The sequence below is a fragment of the Euphorbia lathyris genome, chromosome 1 (genome assembly GCF_963576675.1).
Source record: "Euphorbia lathyris chromosome 1, ddEupLath1.1, whole genome shotgun sequence".
NCBI lineage: Eukaryota > Viridiplantae > Streptophyta > Magnoliopsida > Malpighiales > Euphorbiaceae > Euphorbia > Euphorbia lathyris.
This window is the reverse complement of record NC_088910.1, coordinates 13591303-13607894: the sequence shown is the minus strand read 5'-3', so window position 1 is coordinate 13607894 and position 16592 is coordinate 13591303. Positions and strand designations below refer to the sequence as shown.

Sequence of the window (16592 nt, the reverse complement as noted above, 5' to 3'; positions counted from 1 at the left end):
TTTTTTTTCTTTTCATAATCTATTCCACTCACACGTAAAAAAAAATATTTATATTCTATAATTTAAAATTTTATAATCACATACACTAATAACCTTATTTTCTCAAAAAAAAAAATAGTAACCTTGTTTTCAACTTCTAATTAAATTTAATAATTGTATTTTTTACATATATTTATTTTTATCATAAATAAAAATAAATATTTTTTATTAAGCACATATAATATCGAATAAAAATAAACAAATTGATAAAATTTAAATAATATATCATATATATTATTTATGACGTCATCCGATTTAACCAATCCAAATTAATTGATGGAACCCGTTAACAAGCCAAAAAAAAAATTAGAAATTTTGAATTTAAAAATGACTAACAGGTCTAAAAAAAATTAGAAATTTGGATTTAAGGAGTACCTAATAGGCCAAAATATTGAAATTTTGAATTTTGGACAAACCTAACACGTAATAGGATATATTTAATTTTTTTTATTAGTTCAATACTACTTTCTAAAAAAATTATAACATTTTTACATTTTATTTTAAGTTTTAAAATTTTAAAATTTAATTTAGAAATTAAATTGTTTGAGTCTCAAAAATAAGAAATTAATTTTTTTAATGGAAAAAACATCATAAAAATAAATTCAAATGTGTTATAAAATTAAATAAATTAATTAATAATGGTAATATAGTTTTATAACATCATCCAACGGTGAAAACCACACCAAATAACGGTACTTTGTAAAAAACAAAGTAACTATAGCGGACAACAAAATGTAAATATAAACACTTTCTAAAAGTAAGGTTGGGGGAATTAAAACTAGGACCTTTTAAAATGAAACCAGTGTTAAGTGTTGTAACCATGAAATATTAGTACTTAGAGTCTATCTAGACTAATACCAGGAGGGCTGAAACTACTCAACCCCTCCCTGTATCCGCCCCTGTATATATGTGCCCCATCTTATTCTTCCATAGTAGCATAGTTACAGTATTGGAACGAGGGAATCCAAAAGAAAAAGGTTGAAGTTGAAGCAGAAAAAGAAAGAAGATCGGATCAGTGATTTGCCAGATTCAATCATTCACCATATCCTCTCCTTCTTGCCTTCAACCAAACAAGCCGTTCAGACCGGAATTCTATCAAAACGGTGGCGGAATCAATGGACTCAAATTCAGGTTCTCATCTTCGATTCCACTGGTATGTCTTATGAAAACTTCCTCAATTTCATTGATAATACCTTAATTCTCCATGACTGCTCCAAGATCAAGAAATTCCACCTCAGTTATGATTATCACAATAAGGAGGATCCTCAATTTACTGATAAAATCCGATTCGCAACAAGCAAATATGTGGAGGATCTATATTTGAGTTCCAATATGCAAGTTCGTAGGTTGCCGGAATTCCTTTTCAACAATTCTTCACTGATTAAATTAAGAACTGAAAGTTGTAATTTTAGGCATAATATTGGAAATGTAAATTGGGGAAATCTCAAATCATTGAGTATTTCACATTGTGCATACCATTTGAGTGATCAAGCTCTAGAACATATTCTATCTGGTAGTCCGTTACTCGAATTGTTAGAATTAACCAACTGTTATGGATTTAGAAAGTTCGTTATTGCTTCCAAATCGTTGAAAAGATTGGTTATACATCAACTTCAAATGGTCCGTGTTTCTGTTTTTGAAATTTCATGTGCAAAGCTTGAGGATTTATCTCTCAAAGGTATAGTTATGCGAATTCCGGAGTTGTTTGTTCAAGCTATTGAAAATGTTGTATCTGGGAGTTTGTTACTCGAGTCATTTGAATTGATCTTCTGTGATAAGATTATTGAGCAGCTGGTTATTGCTTCCAAGTCATTGAAAAGATTGGTTTTTAAGGACATTTTCGGTGTTTTTGATATTGAAATTTCATGTCCAAAGCTTGAGAATCTGAAGTTTTTGGGTCGTTTGAATGTTAGAACTGCTAAATTAACGAATTTGCCGTCCTTGCTTTGTGCTATTATTGATTTTGACCATGGTGCGGAGCTAAAAACTCGTAAAAGTTTGATTAAAGAAATTCTGCAGCAGCTTCATCATGTTAAGGAGCTAGGGATCGGGAGTTGGTTTATTGAGGTAACTGATTCCATCTTCTTTCTTTAGGATGAGAGTAATGTTTTTCAATCTAAAACTGAATTATTGCAATATATTTTTTTTGTTCTGAATTTCCATTTCCATATTTGTAGAATCTTTCAGCTATAAAGGTGCAAGGTTTGCTTTCTTCGATGTTAAACATTAAATGCTTGACTCTGAATCCTCCTGATTTGAATAAGCATCATTCTGGAATTGCATGTTTACTTCGTAATTCACCCGGTCTTGAGAAATTAGTTGTTGATATGACGTTCTATGATCAGGTAAACTCGATAAAGTCTAACATTTCATGAGTTTTCTCAATTTTTAGTTTAGGAAGAAATGGAACAATAGAAAATGTTAAGTTCCTTTGCCTAACATTTTTTACCTCCAGATTGCTTACCTCCAGCATTCGCATGATCTCCGGAAGTTGAATGATTCTAGGAAGAAGTTTTGGCATTCAAATACAACTGTTTTCGATTGTTTGATATCAAATCTAAAGACTATTAAGATCATTGATTTTCCGAACCAAGATGACAATCGTAAGCTTGTAATGGAGTTAGTTCAATTTCTACTCAATAATGCAAGGGTGCTTGAAAAGATGATCGTTGTATTAAACGATCATAGAACCTATTTTCCGTGGAATGTTTCTCAAGAATTGTTAAGCTTTCCAAGATATTCTCCGTATGCCATAATTGAGTTGTTATACTCTTAAGTAAATAGGAAAGCTTAATACTGGTTTTATGAATCTATGTTTCTTGACAATTAATTTTATGTTAATTCTGATTTTATTAATTGATGTTTTGTGTTGTTTTGATGATTGAATAGAGTCTTGATACATCTCTAGTCCGATTCTGTATTTATTCAGAAAAGTCAATTGTCCCTCTACACTTTGAAAACGTCTCTTTACCGTTTGAAATTGCTTAAAGTGATCTATTGAACGTCTGAAAGTGACACGTTGGTCATTTAAATTTACTTAAGAGTAATCTATTGGTTTCTTAAATTTACTTTAAGTGTATTATGCATTTCAACTTGTCCAAAATCTTTCATGTACTCTTTCAAGATCACCCTTGACAGCACAGATAGGTCTTAGAGAAGGAACCTATTACCTAAGTAAAGCTTCTTTCCTAATCGCCTCCGTACTATAGTAACTATAGTAGTAGCCGTAGGAATAGTCGCCAAATAAATAGACTGAATTAGTCTTAGTGCCATTGTAAGAATGCTTGATGTGAGTCGTTATTGGGACCTTCTTCAACTCCAGGATGTGATGAGTCGACATCGAGGTGCCAAACGATCACCGATAAGAACTCTTGGGAGTCATCAGGCTGTTATCCCCGGCTTACCTTTGATCTCTTGAGTGAGAGTCCTTCCACATGGCGGATCACTATGGCCGACTTTCGTCTTTGTTTGACCAGTCGGTCTCACAGCCAGGCAGGCTTATACCATTACGCTCAAGAGCAGAATCTTAGCTTGAGTCTTCCTTTGCACACTTCCGTTCCTCTTTAGGAGGCATCTGCACCAGATAAACTACCCACCTCCCAGTGCACCCCCGAAATGGGAGAATATGGAATTCTTCAACGGGTATAGTTTCCACTCGGAGTATGAGTCCTGTTTTAGCCCTTAGGGAAGATGTGTTATAATCCGGATTACCACCTGTTAGCTCATTTTCAAGTCCTGGAAGTACATCAGAGAAGAAGTACCCGCAATGAAAGAAAGGTGAGCAAGTCTTTGCAGTCAATGCCATCAAATCCCAGTATCCGGACTTGAATTAATATTAATTCTCACTGCCTTCCTCTTGGCGGTTCTACTTCCCTAAACGTGTGATCAAGGGTTAAAACATGACTCAGACTCAGGTTTCTCCCTAATCTTGAAGTTTGGCAGATCAAACCCCCTCTTCGGAGATTCTTTTATCCCCAATAATTGGGCCTTTTTGTTTTGGCACGAGGATTTTAGATGGTCAATAGGTCACCAGAAGCAAGTTCCGGAGATAATTTCAATAGGGGGTAGGGGGGCAGGCAGTTAGCGTTTCTGGATAAATACATGAAAATATGGATGTATCAGGTCTTGAATGGCTCGACCATCATATTACATGACATGTTTTGGCGAAGGCCATATTGTATAGTGACAAGAGTTGTTTTCAGGAATTTTTGATCATTCAGATCCATGTGAGTACTACTACTACCGTTAATTAATACATATATCAGATTACATAAAATAGTTTAGATGCATAAAGCAGTTTGAATTTTCTATTACTTTCCGGCATAAGATACCTGTAAAAGCTCTGTTTCTCAGTGAAATAAACCCCAACTAATCTGATAAAATCAGACATTAGTTACAATTTTGGGTGCTGAGAAAACAAACTGTAATATGGTTATGTTTAATTGATTATTGTGGTCATGTGGTTGATTTAATTGTAAGTAATGTTGTAATGTAATTAAAAGTTAGTTATGTAATAGTGATTCCATTATAATGTTTGGTTGGCAAATTTGAAAGAAATTGGTGAAATGTAATTACTATTACAATACTTATTTTTGCTTCGTCAAATATAGTTAAAAACTTCAATTATTCTCAAATTTTTATATGCATGGGAACGAACATAATGGTTAAGAACTTGTTTTTTTTTTTTTTTTTTTTGCGTTTTCACATTTTTTGCATTTTTAGTTTTTTGTGTTTTTTCTATTTTTCCGTTTCCGCATTTTCATGTTTTTTCCATCTTTCGTCTTTTTTTTCGGTTTTCGTATTTAACGTTTTTTTCGTTTTTCACATTTTTTAATTTTTTATGTTCGCGTTTTCATGTTTTTCCGGTTTCACATTTTTCCCATTCTTCACATTTTCCATGTGTTTCTTATTTTATGTTATATCGTTTAATAAGAATTGTGAATAATAAATATAAATAATAAAAATATATATTAGGGCTAGTCATAACAGGAATGTATGTCTATTTTTTTTATGTAATCCTTGTAAATTTGTAAAGAAAACTTGATGTAATTGTGGTTTCATTACGATAGAATAATATGACTAATCCAAACATAGTAATGAACATTCTATTACAACGTACTAAATAAGGCCTAAAGTGATAAAATAAATAGTTATTTATCACTTTTCATTTTTCATTACCTTAAATTACATATATTCGAAAATTCTATGAACTATTGACAAATCTACAACAATATATAGATATAATTTTTCTATTTATACATATCAGACTAAAGCCATGTAGCCCATGCTTTAGCTGGGACTGTTTGGGCTGGATCGTTTATACGAGTTTTAGCTCATAGAGATCCGAGGAATAAATTCCATATTTGGACTGTTAATATCTAACACGGTAATATAATTTAGAGAGAGAATTTATTTAACATGTCCTATTTGATATTATTATTTTTCTTATATCTTTTATAACATATATAATCCGCCTGAAATATATAAATCAGAAAACCAAATCCTGTCACATAATTAGATCTTGAATTAAATAACTTAATGGGAATTTATTTTGTTTAATGTTTATGTTTCTCCCTGAGGAAAACATGAAGAGGAGAGTAGGAATTAAAAAAATGGAAAGAAACATCTTGTTTTTTCCCCATCCAAATCGCTTCTCTTAATTTGATATATTAAGCTTTCGATTAATTATGATTGTACACATTAATTAAGTCTCTGAGCATTCACACAGTGTGCCCAAGCTTGATTCAATGGACTGGACTTGAACAAAAGAGTAACATTACGTTCTAAATCCACCTACTTTTATGTCGAGCTTTAGATTTATAAAAAATAAAGTGAGCATATATATATATATATATATATATATATATATATATATATATATATATAATGAGATGAATCTATTTAGACCGACATAGGATCTAATTTGGAAGCCTAAGCTCGGATTCAGTCAAATTGATAGTAGATTGGGCTAGACATAGACGAGATGTTTTTAGGTTCTCGATCCAACATGTTACATGTACATGCCTAGTTATGCACATCAAATTCAGTTTAAAAACCATTGCTTATTTCATATGCATATGAAAATGCATTTTCGTACAGTTCAAATTGATATCTTTTACAATCTTTTTACACACACCAAACATATAAAACATGTAAATTTCAAATTATATGAAATGAATACATTCTATTAAGGGTAATTAATTTATTAGTCCTTATATTTTGACAAAACACACTGTTTAGTTCCTGTATTTTCAAAAACACATAGTAAAGTCTTTAACTTTTTTCTCAGTGAACTGTTTAGTCCTTCCATCTGTTTGTTATATTTTTTACCCTTTATGACTTTGGGAATGACTAAATTACCCTTTACTATTTACCTTCAAACTTCAGAAGAGGAAATCCAATTTAGAAGAAGAAGCTATTTGTATGGAGAACAAGAAAAAGAACAGACCCAATACTTACGAATTTGAACGATTAAGAAGAAAATCAAGAAAAAGATTTCAAATGCATTAGAGTTTAAAGGAAAGAAAAATAAAGGAAAAGAAGAACGCAAATCCAAATTGGCTAACAGAATCTTCATGGGAGTCTAACGGCAATGACTAAACAGTTCACCGAGAAAAACATTAGGGACTAAACAGCTCACCGAAAAAAACGTCAGGGACTTTACCCTGTGTTTTTAAAAATATAAGGATTAAACAGTGTGTTTTGTCAAAATATAGGAACTAATAAATTAATTACCCTTCTATTAACCCAACTCCAAACTTCAATAACTATGGATATTATGATTAACCTAGAGCCAAAAAGATGGAAGAAAAGGAAGCTCCACCACATAAAATACATCAATGTCCTCTCCAGTCCAGTAGTGAAACTTTGCGCATATAACATGTAAAGCAAATATCGAAAAAGTATCTCAAAATAAGAGAGTTATCTCCCGAAAGGTATCTCAAAAGAAGAAAATTATCTCATATGTACAAGGAGTCTGAGATATCGAACACATACCCTCACACCCAACCATTTAGAACGTGAAGCGAATATCCAAGGATGATCCAAAATTGAATACAACACTTCGATACCATGTAAATAAAGATTTAACTCACATCAAAGAAAGACAATTGTCTCACATATATAAGGAGTTGTTTAGCTCCGTAATTAAACAATCACATGTGGTTTCCTTTTATTAGATGTAATTAAATAACACAATATGTTATACAACAATTTCCATCTATAATGAACCAGACAAGCATATCAATGAGGGTAAGCAGTCTAAGAATATCCTATAGTTCCTAAGTGATTAATCTGAAAATAAATAATGGGCTCCGAAAATCGATGAATCTATTTTCACCTTCAAGCGATTGTATACATACGTCTTCTCTTGGTTCCTCGCTTACACCGCTTTGTGTAGCATACTCTAATCCCATCTCGTAATCCACCTGCAAAAATAAAAAGACTGACATATGAACATATCCGCCACCAATTGGGTACACGACATGGCAACATAACACGAACCCGAACTCAACACAAAATTAATGGGTAGTGTTTATCATTTTTGGATCGACAGGAAACTGACAGTCAAATATTTGGATTGAGTATCTGCTAACTCAAAAATGACACTGATATCTTAAATTATTAATTATCGTCTCGTGTTTTTACAAGTCACCTTAATAAAATTATATGACGTCCTTAGTAAAGATAGTAAACTTTTAGATGGTCATTATTACACAATACTTGCCCTGTGAACGCATTACACAATATTATTAGGTAGGGGATTGTTAAATAGACTTTGGGTCAAACTTTTAGATGATCAGGTATAACCTCCTAATCCAATAATGACATTACTATATCCTCCTACATTTTTAAACGTCACCATTAACTGACATGGTAAAATTACACATGACCCGCGAAAACAACACAGATCCGATTGGGTTGACACTGATTATGACACTAAAATTATTGGATTGGGTTAGTCTGACTCATTTGGTACTAACTTAATAATTGATACGACACGAAAACAATCCACTTGGATGAATTGTCACCCCTACATGTATCCATAATGATTTAGTTTTCCCTGGACAAGACGAGTAGCAGAATAGAAAACAACGTGCTCAAAACTCAAAAGCTGTCAACCCCTGGCTGGCAAGAGATTATACTAATATACGGGAGTTCCAAGTAGGCATCCTACTTGGAACTAACATCCAACTAGAATACACTAATTGTGGACCCACAATAAGATAAGTGGAGTCCGCGCAGTATTTTAAAAATGTGTTGTGGGGTCCACACCAGTGGGGCCTATAAATGGTGTATTCTCATTGGTTGTTAGTTCCAAGTTGGATGCCTACTTGGAACTTCCGCAAGAAAACAGTAAGCCTCCCTAAACAAACCAATTGCTTGAAACAGGACTATATCAAAGATGGGAGAACTCCATAATTTCAACATCAATACCCGATATTGCAATAGCGATCTAGATTACAACCAGGGTATCAAAATGAGTTATCATATCATAATCATGTAATGTGATTTATATATACCACATGGTTATATATGATATAAATGACACAAAAATGATGATTGTGTCAAACGGGTCGTATCAAACTATTAGTCTATGTAAATTGTGTTGTCGTGTCATAAATTAACAACCCTAGTTACAACTCTTTTATGAAAGGCCTCAATGAAAGTATTTAATGATCAATAGAGTGAAGGATAAAAACAAATTTCATGGGTGACTGACCTTTTCGACATACTCAGAAAGCTTTTCTGTTAGTGTGCCTTTTGTTATCAAACCTGCTGATACTTTCTCAAGCATTTCTGAGTCTTTCTCATAACGTTTCTTCTTTTTTGCTTGTGCATCTGCTATTTCTCTTAAAACATCCCATACGGCACCTGTAGCATCAGGGATGTACCTGCCATATTTAATTACAAAAATTAGTCCATCGAAACAGTGTAAGTCGATCTTGGGTTAGAAATGCTATAGATCTTAACTTCTTAATGAAAAAACATTGCACTTTAACTTTGGTTCACCCATGGTCCTTTTGTCCGAAAACAAGCAAAAACATGGATCAAAAAAAATTGCCATGAAGAAAATTGAAAAATTTGATGGGAAAAAATATTTTTTTCTATTTTTTTATTTTCCACAGTGGAGAGATTTTGATGATATATCATCCATACGGCATCTCCGTCATGTATTTGCTGGTTTCCTAACAGAAAGGCCATGGGTAAAACTAAACTTGAACGGCAATAGCTTTCTCATTAAGAATTAAAGATTTATGGCATTTATGTTCTTTCTCTAATAGTTGGAGGACCATGGATGTAATTAACCCGATATTCTCTGGGTCTAGGGTATGGCTTGCATTACTTGGTTAAATTACGTTTGCGCTCCTGCTGCTCTCGAGCCTGCATTTTCTTCATAATTTTGAATTTTAGCTGGATGCAGCACTGCTGAATGGCATACTGAAAAATTAAAAAATGTCAGCATACCTCCTTTTTTTACCCTAAAACGTCTTATGTAAAAACCAATGCTTTACCTTAACAGCAGTAGCTATCTCAGCAATATCATCTCCAATGTACTCTTTTCCAGTCCCTTTAAAAGGGATTTTTGTGCTCACAATGCTCACAAAGACACCTATCTTGTCTTGCATCTGGTTCATCTTGTAATTCCCCCAACTGAAAGAGATATATCAGCTAAAGTTTGTGTCTGGACTGACACATCATTATCCTCCCATTACTTACATATTCAACAGAAATTATTGTGCTTACTTAATTCTCTTGAGAGCAGTACGGGTGACTACGTCAGCACCTTGCTCAAAAAGCAGTGGTATACGGTTTGCAAACCGAAAAATATTCAAACCCTGCAATTCAGACAGATAAAGTCACAAGAAGAATGACCAAAAATAGAATGAAGAATCACACTCTGGCTGGCTTTCAGCATAAGACAATTAGCAGTCAAAACTCAAACTGATAAAAGGAATAATAGAATAGGAGCTGTATATAAGCAACCCTGGTATGCGGTAGTCATCCTCATAAATTTAAGTGTGTTTGGTTGGAGGGAAATATGGAAAGAAGAGATGCATATTGCAAGGAGTGTATTTAGACATTTTATTAGGGGTGGAAATTTCTGACACAATTTACTGAGATAACCCAACTAACACGACATGATTATTCTAGCATTTATATCCTATATAACCATATGTTAACATGATTTTGACACGAAACCCAAAATTGCCACCCCTAAATTTTATGTCTAAATGCACTCCCCAAAATTCAGTTCTCATAGGATTCTTATATTTTATCAATCACCAGATTAAAGACGCTTACATGCTTAACATCCTTTCCACCCAAACTAACACCAGCTTCTACCATGAAGGGGTGTCCCTCAAAAACTTGAGCACTGCACATTGGAAGAAGACAAAGGAAAAAAAATATATATATAAAAAAGGGAAGAAAGAAAGAAAGAAAGAAAAGAAAAGTAAAAAATCATAATAAATTGATTAATCTATCAGCAGTATGACCATTGCAGGAAAAGGAAAACAAAGTTGAATTGTTTAAAAGAAAAACATTTTACTTCACATATGTTTTTTACCCAATTTGATGCAGAATAGCTTTCTAGAAGGAAAATATTAATAGATTTACCCAACATAGATTTGAAACACAACCTGCCTGAATAAGTGGCAACCATGTCAGGATGCAGCTCCTTTATAATTCCGAGACGAAGATTGTATTCCCCTGCAGGACTAAGACACTGCAAGTAATTTCAAGTGATGTTAAAAGCTTGAAAGCTGCACAGAAACACGGATATATGAAATGTGAATGTCAGGAACAAGAATAATTATCACATTAACCAATTAAATGAACCACATGGTTGAAGACCAGAAGCAGCTTACATCACCAGTAGGATCATCAAACTTCGCTTGACGAAACAACTGATGGATCCTAACTATCTGCTGATCAGTCAGAGTCTTAACAGCCATTTTTGGGGTAAAATCTGGACCCATTTCCCCTAGAACATTACAAGAACAGCCAAGTATCCAAGATATTCAGAAACATTACAGAAATTCTGCTTGAATTTTATGTAATTGAGATGTCATAATCTTGTTGTAGCCAAAAAAATTCTGGCTTGCATAATCAAAACATTCAAGAAAAAGTCATTACCAATCAATCGTTCAGCAAGTGGCTTTCTTATATTTACAAATTCATGCTGAAGAAACTGCAAAAGGTTCTGTTTTGAAGTTTCTGCAATTAAGCGTTTGATCAATAGCAAGTCAACAGATGATGGATGATGCTTCGTCTCGAGAGGAACAGGGGGCATTACATCTGTTCGCCGTGCAAATTTTACAGTGACATTTTTGCTGCAGAAAAGGAAAAGATAGTTTCAACATATATCAGGATTAGCAGAGAAATGTGTTCTGTGCTGCTAGTGTGCGTGTATAACCATGGGGATATATATATATATAGATAGATAGATAGATAGATAGATAAATAAATAGATAGATAGAGAGAGAGAGTACTCGGATGTATCTGCTACAAATTTGAAAAGAAACTGGGCATAGGGTGTGATAACAGCCATTTGTCGCATGTAGTGCAAAATCTTGGACTTCACATGCCAATAAGGAAATTAATGTCAATAAATCAGCAGATCCACTCACATCTACTCAAATAAACTAGCTGTATGAAACATACATGTGACTTAAAAAAGTAAAACAAAACATAAAATACACTATTTTAGTTCTACATACACGATAAGTGGTCCAGTTTCCCTCAATGACTACTTGAATTTCAGCTCCATGCCACGTGTCATTATTGCTCCGTTTTTCATGTAAATGGACATGAGGAAGGTTTCTGATTATTCAAAATAAAAAATAATTATTCACTTTTGAAGGACGTGGCCCCAATTTACATAAGGACATCATCCATTAAACTTCTTTCAAGGAGGCAAGCACCAATTATAAAATGTGAAGAACAAACAGTCTGTATCTTTTTACGATTTTCCACATGCAGATAAATAAAACAATACATACAAAAGTATAGACAAATAAAAGAGAATTTATATCCAACATCATCAGACTGTAATTTTAAAAGTTATCCTCTTTGTTTGCCCAAGCATAAAAATGTGCCATACCGATGAATATCGATATCCAGCCTGCAGAACGAGATATAGTTTTGGCCCTTCATTGACGACGAGATCTCTATAGGAAGCCCAGTACTCATTTTGGACCATATCAATGCCTATAAAAATGGATATGTTACTTTTTCCCATAAAAATACAAACCAAATAATCTAGTTAAGCCACCATTGTTGAAACCTGATTATGGCACCAAATCAAGATTAAAACAAGCTACTAATAATCATGTTACACACTTTAAACTAGCAAGTTGCCCTCTAATTTCTACTTAAGCATTCTCAACCAGCCTAGGAATCTCTGATGATTGGCATAATAGTTGCCACAATCACACAATCTAATGTGCTTCTTCTCTCACAGTTGCAATCACAAAGATGGAAAGCTATGCATGCATCAAGCTTCAAAGAACTTGTTACCATTTTCGCACCAAGTCCAAACTTCCCACGTGTCTGCTTGAGACCATATTTTGTTCCAGATAGAACTGCATGCACAAATACACATAAAATCAAGAGGATAGAAGTACTGATTATTGATCTAGAAACTGAACAGGTATTAAAAGCCATCTAAACGCAAAATCCTAGAAAGTTGAAATGTGACCACAAACCTCGTCCAAACATGTTCGGGATATCATCATGTGGCATTCCTTTTCCATTATCCTACAATGAAATTAATTTCACCGGTAAGTCTTGACATCTTTAGATGCAATCTTTGAGTCTATTAAATAAAGATCACTAAGACAGCAAAAGAAACAGAGGAGATTAAGCAAGGAAGTAAATCACACCTTGCATGTGACTCTGTAAAATGAAGCCTCACCTCGACCTTTCATGCCCTTTGCTGCTGGCTGCTCCTTTGATTTCTTCCCTGACCCAGCATTTTTTGCTTGTATTTCCTGAGTTCGAGCTTCTTTTGCTAATCTTTTCTGCAAGGCAAAGAAAATGTGAAAAGGCACGTGTTGGAACTGAGAAATATAATATCAGCAACCAAATCTTTGCAAGGCAACTCCAAGAAGTCTCAATACTAGCATAAAAAAACCTAAAGCACATTCTAAGCATTTCATAATGCAGTTGAGACAACTCATCAAAATGATGTGAGAACAACTGTAATGTATCAATGATCAAGCCCCTGGAGAGCAGAATGGTTGATGTAAGCTTAAGTTACATATCTTCAAATGCATAGACAAAGTAAACAAAACAAGAAATCCAAGCTAGAAGGCAACAAACCTCGCGAGCCTTAGTTGTCTCATAATCATCATAAAGTGCTGCATCAACACGCTCTCGATCAATGAGACCAATCATCGAATTAAACTTACTTTTCCCTATCTCTTCACTGCAACAATTAGTTCAATTCAAACAAATCTGCCTGCAATCATTTACTGCATATGATTAAACAAAACTCACATTGTAATTTCTACAAGGGGGATCTCGGATATGGACTCTGCTGAATCAAGCGAATTTTCAACAAGCTCTCTCACTGTAGTGTACAGGCATTTCCCTGGCTGAAATGCAAAAGGCCATTCATCAAAATGTAATAGAAGAGAAATTAACATTAAAATTGCAACTATCGCACTTAATTCTAACTTACATTATCAAAGCCAGCAATGTTCTTGTTCTCAGCGAAGAACTCAGCTGGAGATTCTGCTCAAACCAAAAAAAAATAAAATGAAATCACCGATGTCACAAATGCAACTATGTATAGCAGAAAGATAGATCAATAGATAGAGGGAGACTGACTCTGCTTGAGAACGCTTTCTTTCGGCTTTCTAGGAGTTTTAGATTTGCCTTTCTTTGGTTCAGTTGGGCTCTCACTGCTACCTCCTCCATTTTCCATGGAAATCACCGAACTCCGTAATCAAATTCGACAAACAGTTTCCAATTAAGCAAAGAATTTCAAATTTCAGAAGAAATGGATTTCCATAGCAGCTAGGGTTTACGAGATTTTTCCTTTTTGTTTTTCTTTTTTTGAGGTGGCAAGACAGAATTTTAGTTATGGTGCGGTAAGCTACAGGTTGGAAGATAATGTTCTTTCAACCACTGCCCTATGTTCGTGCCAGCTCTTGTGTTTTGACAATCTTATACTTATCCAACGGTAATGGATTTTCATCGTGTGTCAACAAAACGAACGGCAGAGATTGGAATAATCTATTATGAACGGCTGATATTATTACTAGATATCAACCTACAGGGAGTTCAGTGTATTATTTGCTGCACCAGATCATTGCCTTCTTACACCGTGTTGTTCCCGCCAATGTTAAAACTTTTCCGATGCTTATCTTGGTAAAAAATATGAATTATTAATCTGTTTAAATTCAATTTTTATAAATTTTGTTTTCTTCTAACACGCCCATTCAAAATTAAAAACAATTATATTTCGGGGTCTTTTAAAGGTTTGCGAAAAAATTATAGATTTTGACTAGTATGGAAGTATTTGGTTCACACGTGGTGAATGGAATCAAGAAAGAGAAACAAATAAAAAGAAAGGGAAGAGTTTATCCATAAGCAAACTCAATCCCAAACGCAAAGCTATAAGAAGGCTTCGAAGTGGAGTATCGAATAGAACATATCAACTGTCGGTCAGGTTCGTATAAGGAACGCATAAGGGACAAAGACTCATTTGGTATATTAAATCTTCACCACCCATTAGGTGAGTAGTTGATAGTGGCTCAAGTGATTTACTCTCGTCCACTAAAGTCTATGAGAGTCAGGCATTCATCCTTCTTAAAGAGAGATGAATGTTTCTGTTAGCGATATTTTCGAAATATGCTAATTTCAACCTTGTCACGTGTGGTTAGGGTGCGGGCGTGCCAGAGAAATTATTTCTCAATTATGAAAGACGGTTAAGTTTGTGAAATTGTGCGCCGAAAACATGAATTCTAATCGAAGCGATTGGCGAGGGACGCAAGGATTGAAAAAGTCTCTATTGGGTCTCTAGCGCCGTTATGAAAACTTTGCTAGATTAATTATTTTTATTTAAGCTAAGCGTATAAACTGAAGACGTGTAAAATAAAGAAATTAAAAGTGCGAAATTGACACGAGATTTGGTGAAAAAATTGGTATTTTATTGACATGAATCAAGGTTTGAATACATATGTTCAAAGTAAGCATTAAAAATGAAATGAATTACAATTGAAAAATCTCTATACTAAAACATATAGATAATCAATTGAATTGGGGAAAAAACAAATCAATACAAAGAATTGAAATACAATAAAAATAAATTAAAATTCAACGACAAACTCGGAGCCACAATAACTATCTCGGCTGGACGTTGAACTTTTATGTCGGCTTGAAGTCTTCGAAGCACCGCGGTCGGTTGGTACGAGCGGAATTGATCTTGGAAATTTCTGACTTGTGGTAGGCAAAAATGGGGCAGATTTGACCTTCAACTTCGGAGGGATCGTATGAATGCTTAAGAACACGAAATTTGATGAATAAACAGGCTAAATTTAATTCCGGGAAGTCAGAAACGAACTTCTATAAGGGATCTAAGGCTAAAACAGACTCTAAGTGGACAAAATTGAGTCTTGAAAACAATTTGACGAATCTGGAAAATTATGGAAACAGACTAGCTAAAAGAATTTGGGCTGTAAAAATTGGCTTGTAACTATAGTTTCTGGGCATGGAATTAGGAAAATAAATATACTAGATTGAACCTCCGGACGTCAGGAACAACTTTGTTGAAGGGATTGAAAGCAAAAAATGAATTTAAATGGACGAAATCGGGCTTTGAAAATAATTGGACGAATCTGAAAAATTAATTTGAAAACAGAATTCTAGCTAAGGATTGAGCAAACTAAAGGCTTAGAAATGCTAAATTGAATTGAAAAAACTTGGAAAGAGGCTATTGGAACTTGAATTAAAGCTAAAGGTAAGCTAAAAGAAGGAATTAAAGCTAAGAAAAATGAAGAACTCAAGAACTAAGAACTAAGAATAGAGAGCATTGGAAGGGACCTTAGGAAGGGGTTTTTGTTGTGTTGAGTGAGTGAATAATTATGAAGAATGGAGAGTCTATTTATAGCATTTTGAGAGGGCAATTTGAGTAATTAATCATCAACTAACCCTTATTTTTCTCTCTAATTTTGACCACTAACTTGCCACCTCACTAACTTCCTCAACCTCCACAAACCACCACTAACTTCCATGCCACATCACCCCACTACATTGTGGTTAGAGAGACTTTTAAGGCTTGGGCCTAGGTGTGGGGATGGGCTAGGCTTCGTAGGTTGGCTCGTGGTTGTGTCCGGGTGCGTTTGGAGAAGTCGGTGACCGAAAACAGGCTCTGGTCGAGGACTGACCTCTAGCTCACCGAGCTGACTTCCAGTTCGCCGAGCTGGAGGTTAGTTTATATATATATTTATTATTTTTATTTTTCATATTTTTCATCATTTTTATTTCTTTTATTTAGAAAAATGGAAACTATACCCTAAAATTAAATATAAGCTTTCTATATA

The 16592-nt window shown here is 34.1% G+C and overlaps 2 protein-coding genes across 3 annotated transcripts; one reads left to right on the top strand and one right to left on the bottom strand.

Annotated features, from left to right (window-relative positions):
- Positions 1-874: 874 nt before the first annotated feature.
- LOC136222320 (putative F-box/LRR-repeat protein At3g18150) lies at positions 875-2899 on the top strand. The gene is made up of 3 exons (XM_066009967.1): positions 875-2106; positions 2217-2384; positions 2495-2899. Exons 1-3 carry the CDS (start codon positions 1195-1197, stop codon positions 2813-2815), a joined length of 1401 nt encoding a protein of 466 aa, XP_065866039.1. The 5' UTR covers positions 875-1194; the 3' UTR covers positions 2816-2899.
- A 4179-nt stretch (positions 2900-7078) lies between these two features.
- Positions 7079-14121, bottom strand: LOC136222314 (DNA topoisomerase 6 subunit B). Of its 2 annotated transcripts, XM_066009944.1 has the most exons (19): positions 13876-14116; positions 13727-13779; positions 13543-13640; positions 13366-13471; positions 12927-13064; positions 12750-12801; positions 12562-12626; positions 12146-12252; positions 11763-11865; positions 11535-11620; positions 11179-11375; positions 10911-11026; positions 10683-10768; positions 10345-10417; positions 9787-9878; positions 9555-9693; positions 9386-9480; positions 8762-8933; positions 7079-7466 (listed from the first exon to the last, which is right to left on the bottom strand). In XM_066009944.1, the coding sequence occupies exons 1-19, from the start codon at positions 13970-13972 to the stop codon at positions 7320-7322; spliced, it is 2022 nt and encodes a 673-aa protein (XP_065866016.1). In that variant the 5' UTR covers positions 13973-14116; the 3' UTR covers positions 7079-7319. The 2 variants fall into 2 exon arrangements, with proteins under 2 accessions (XP_065866016.1, XP_065866025.1); XM_066009953.1 differs by lacking the exon at positions 7079-7466 and having other exon boundaries at positions 8798-8933; positions 9349-9480; positions 13876-14121.
- Positions 14122-16592: the final 2471 nt, after the last annotated feature.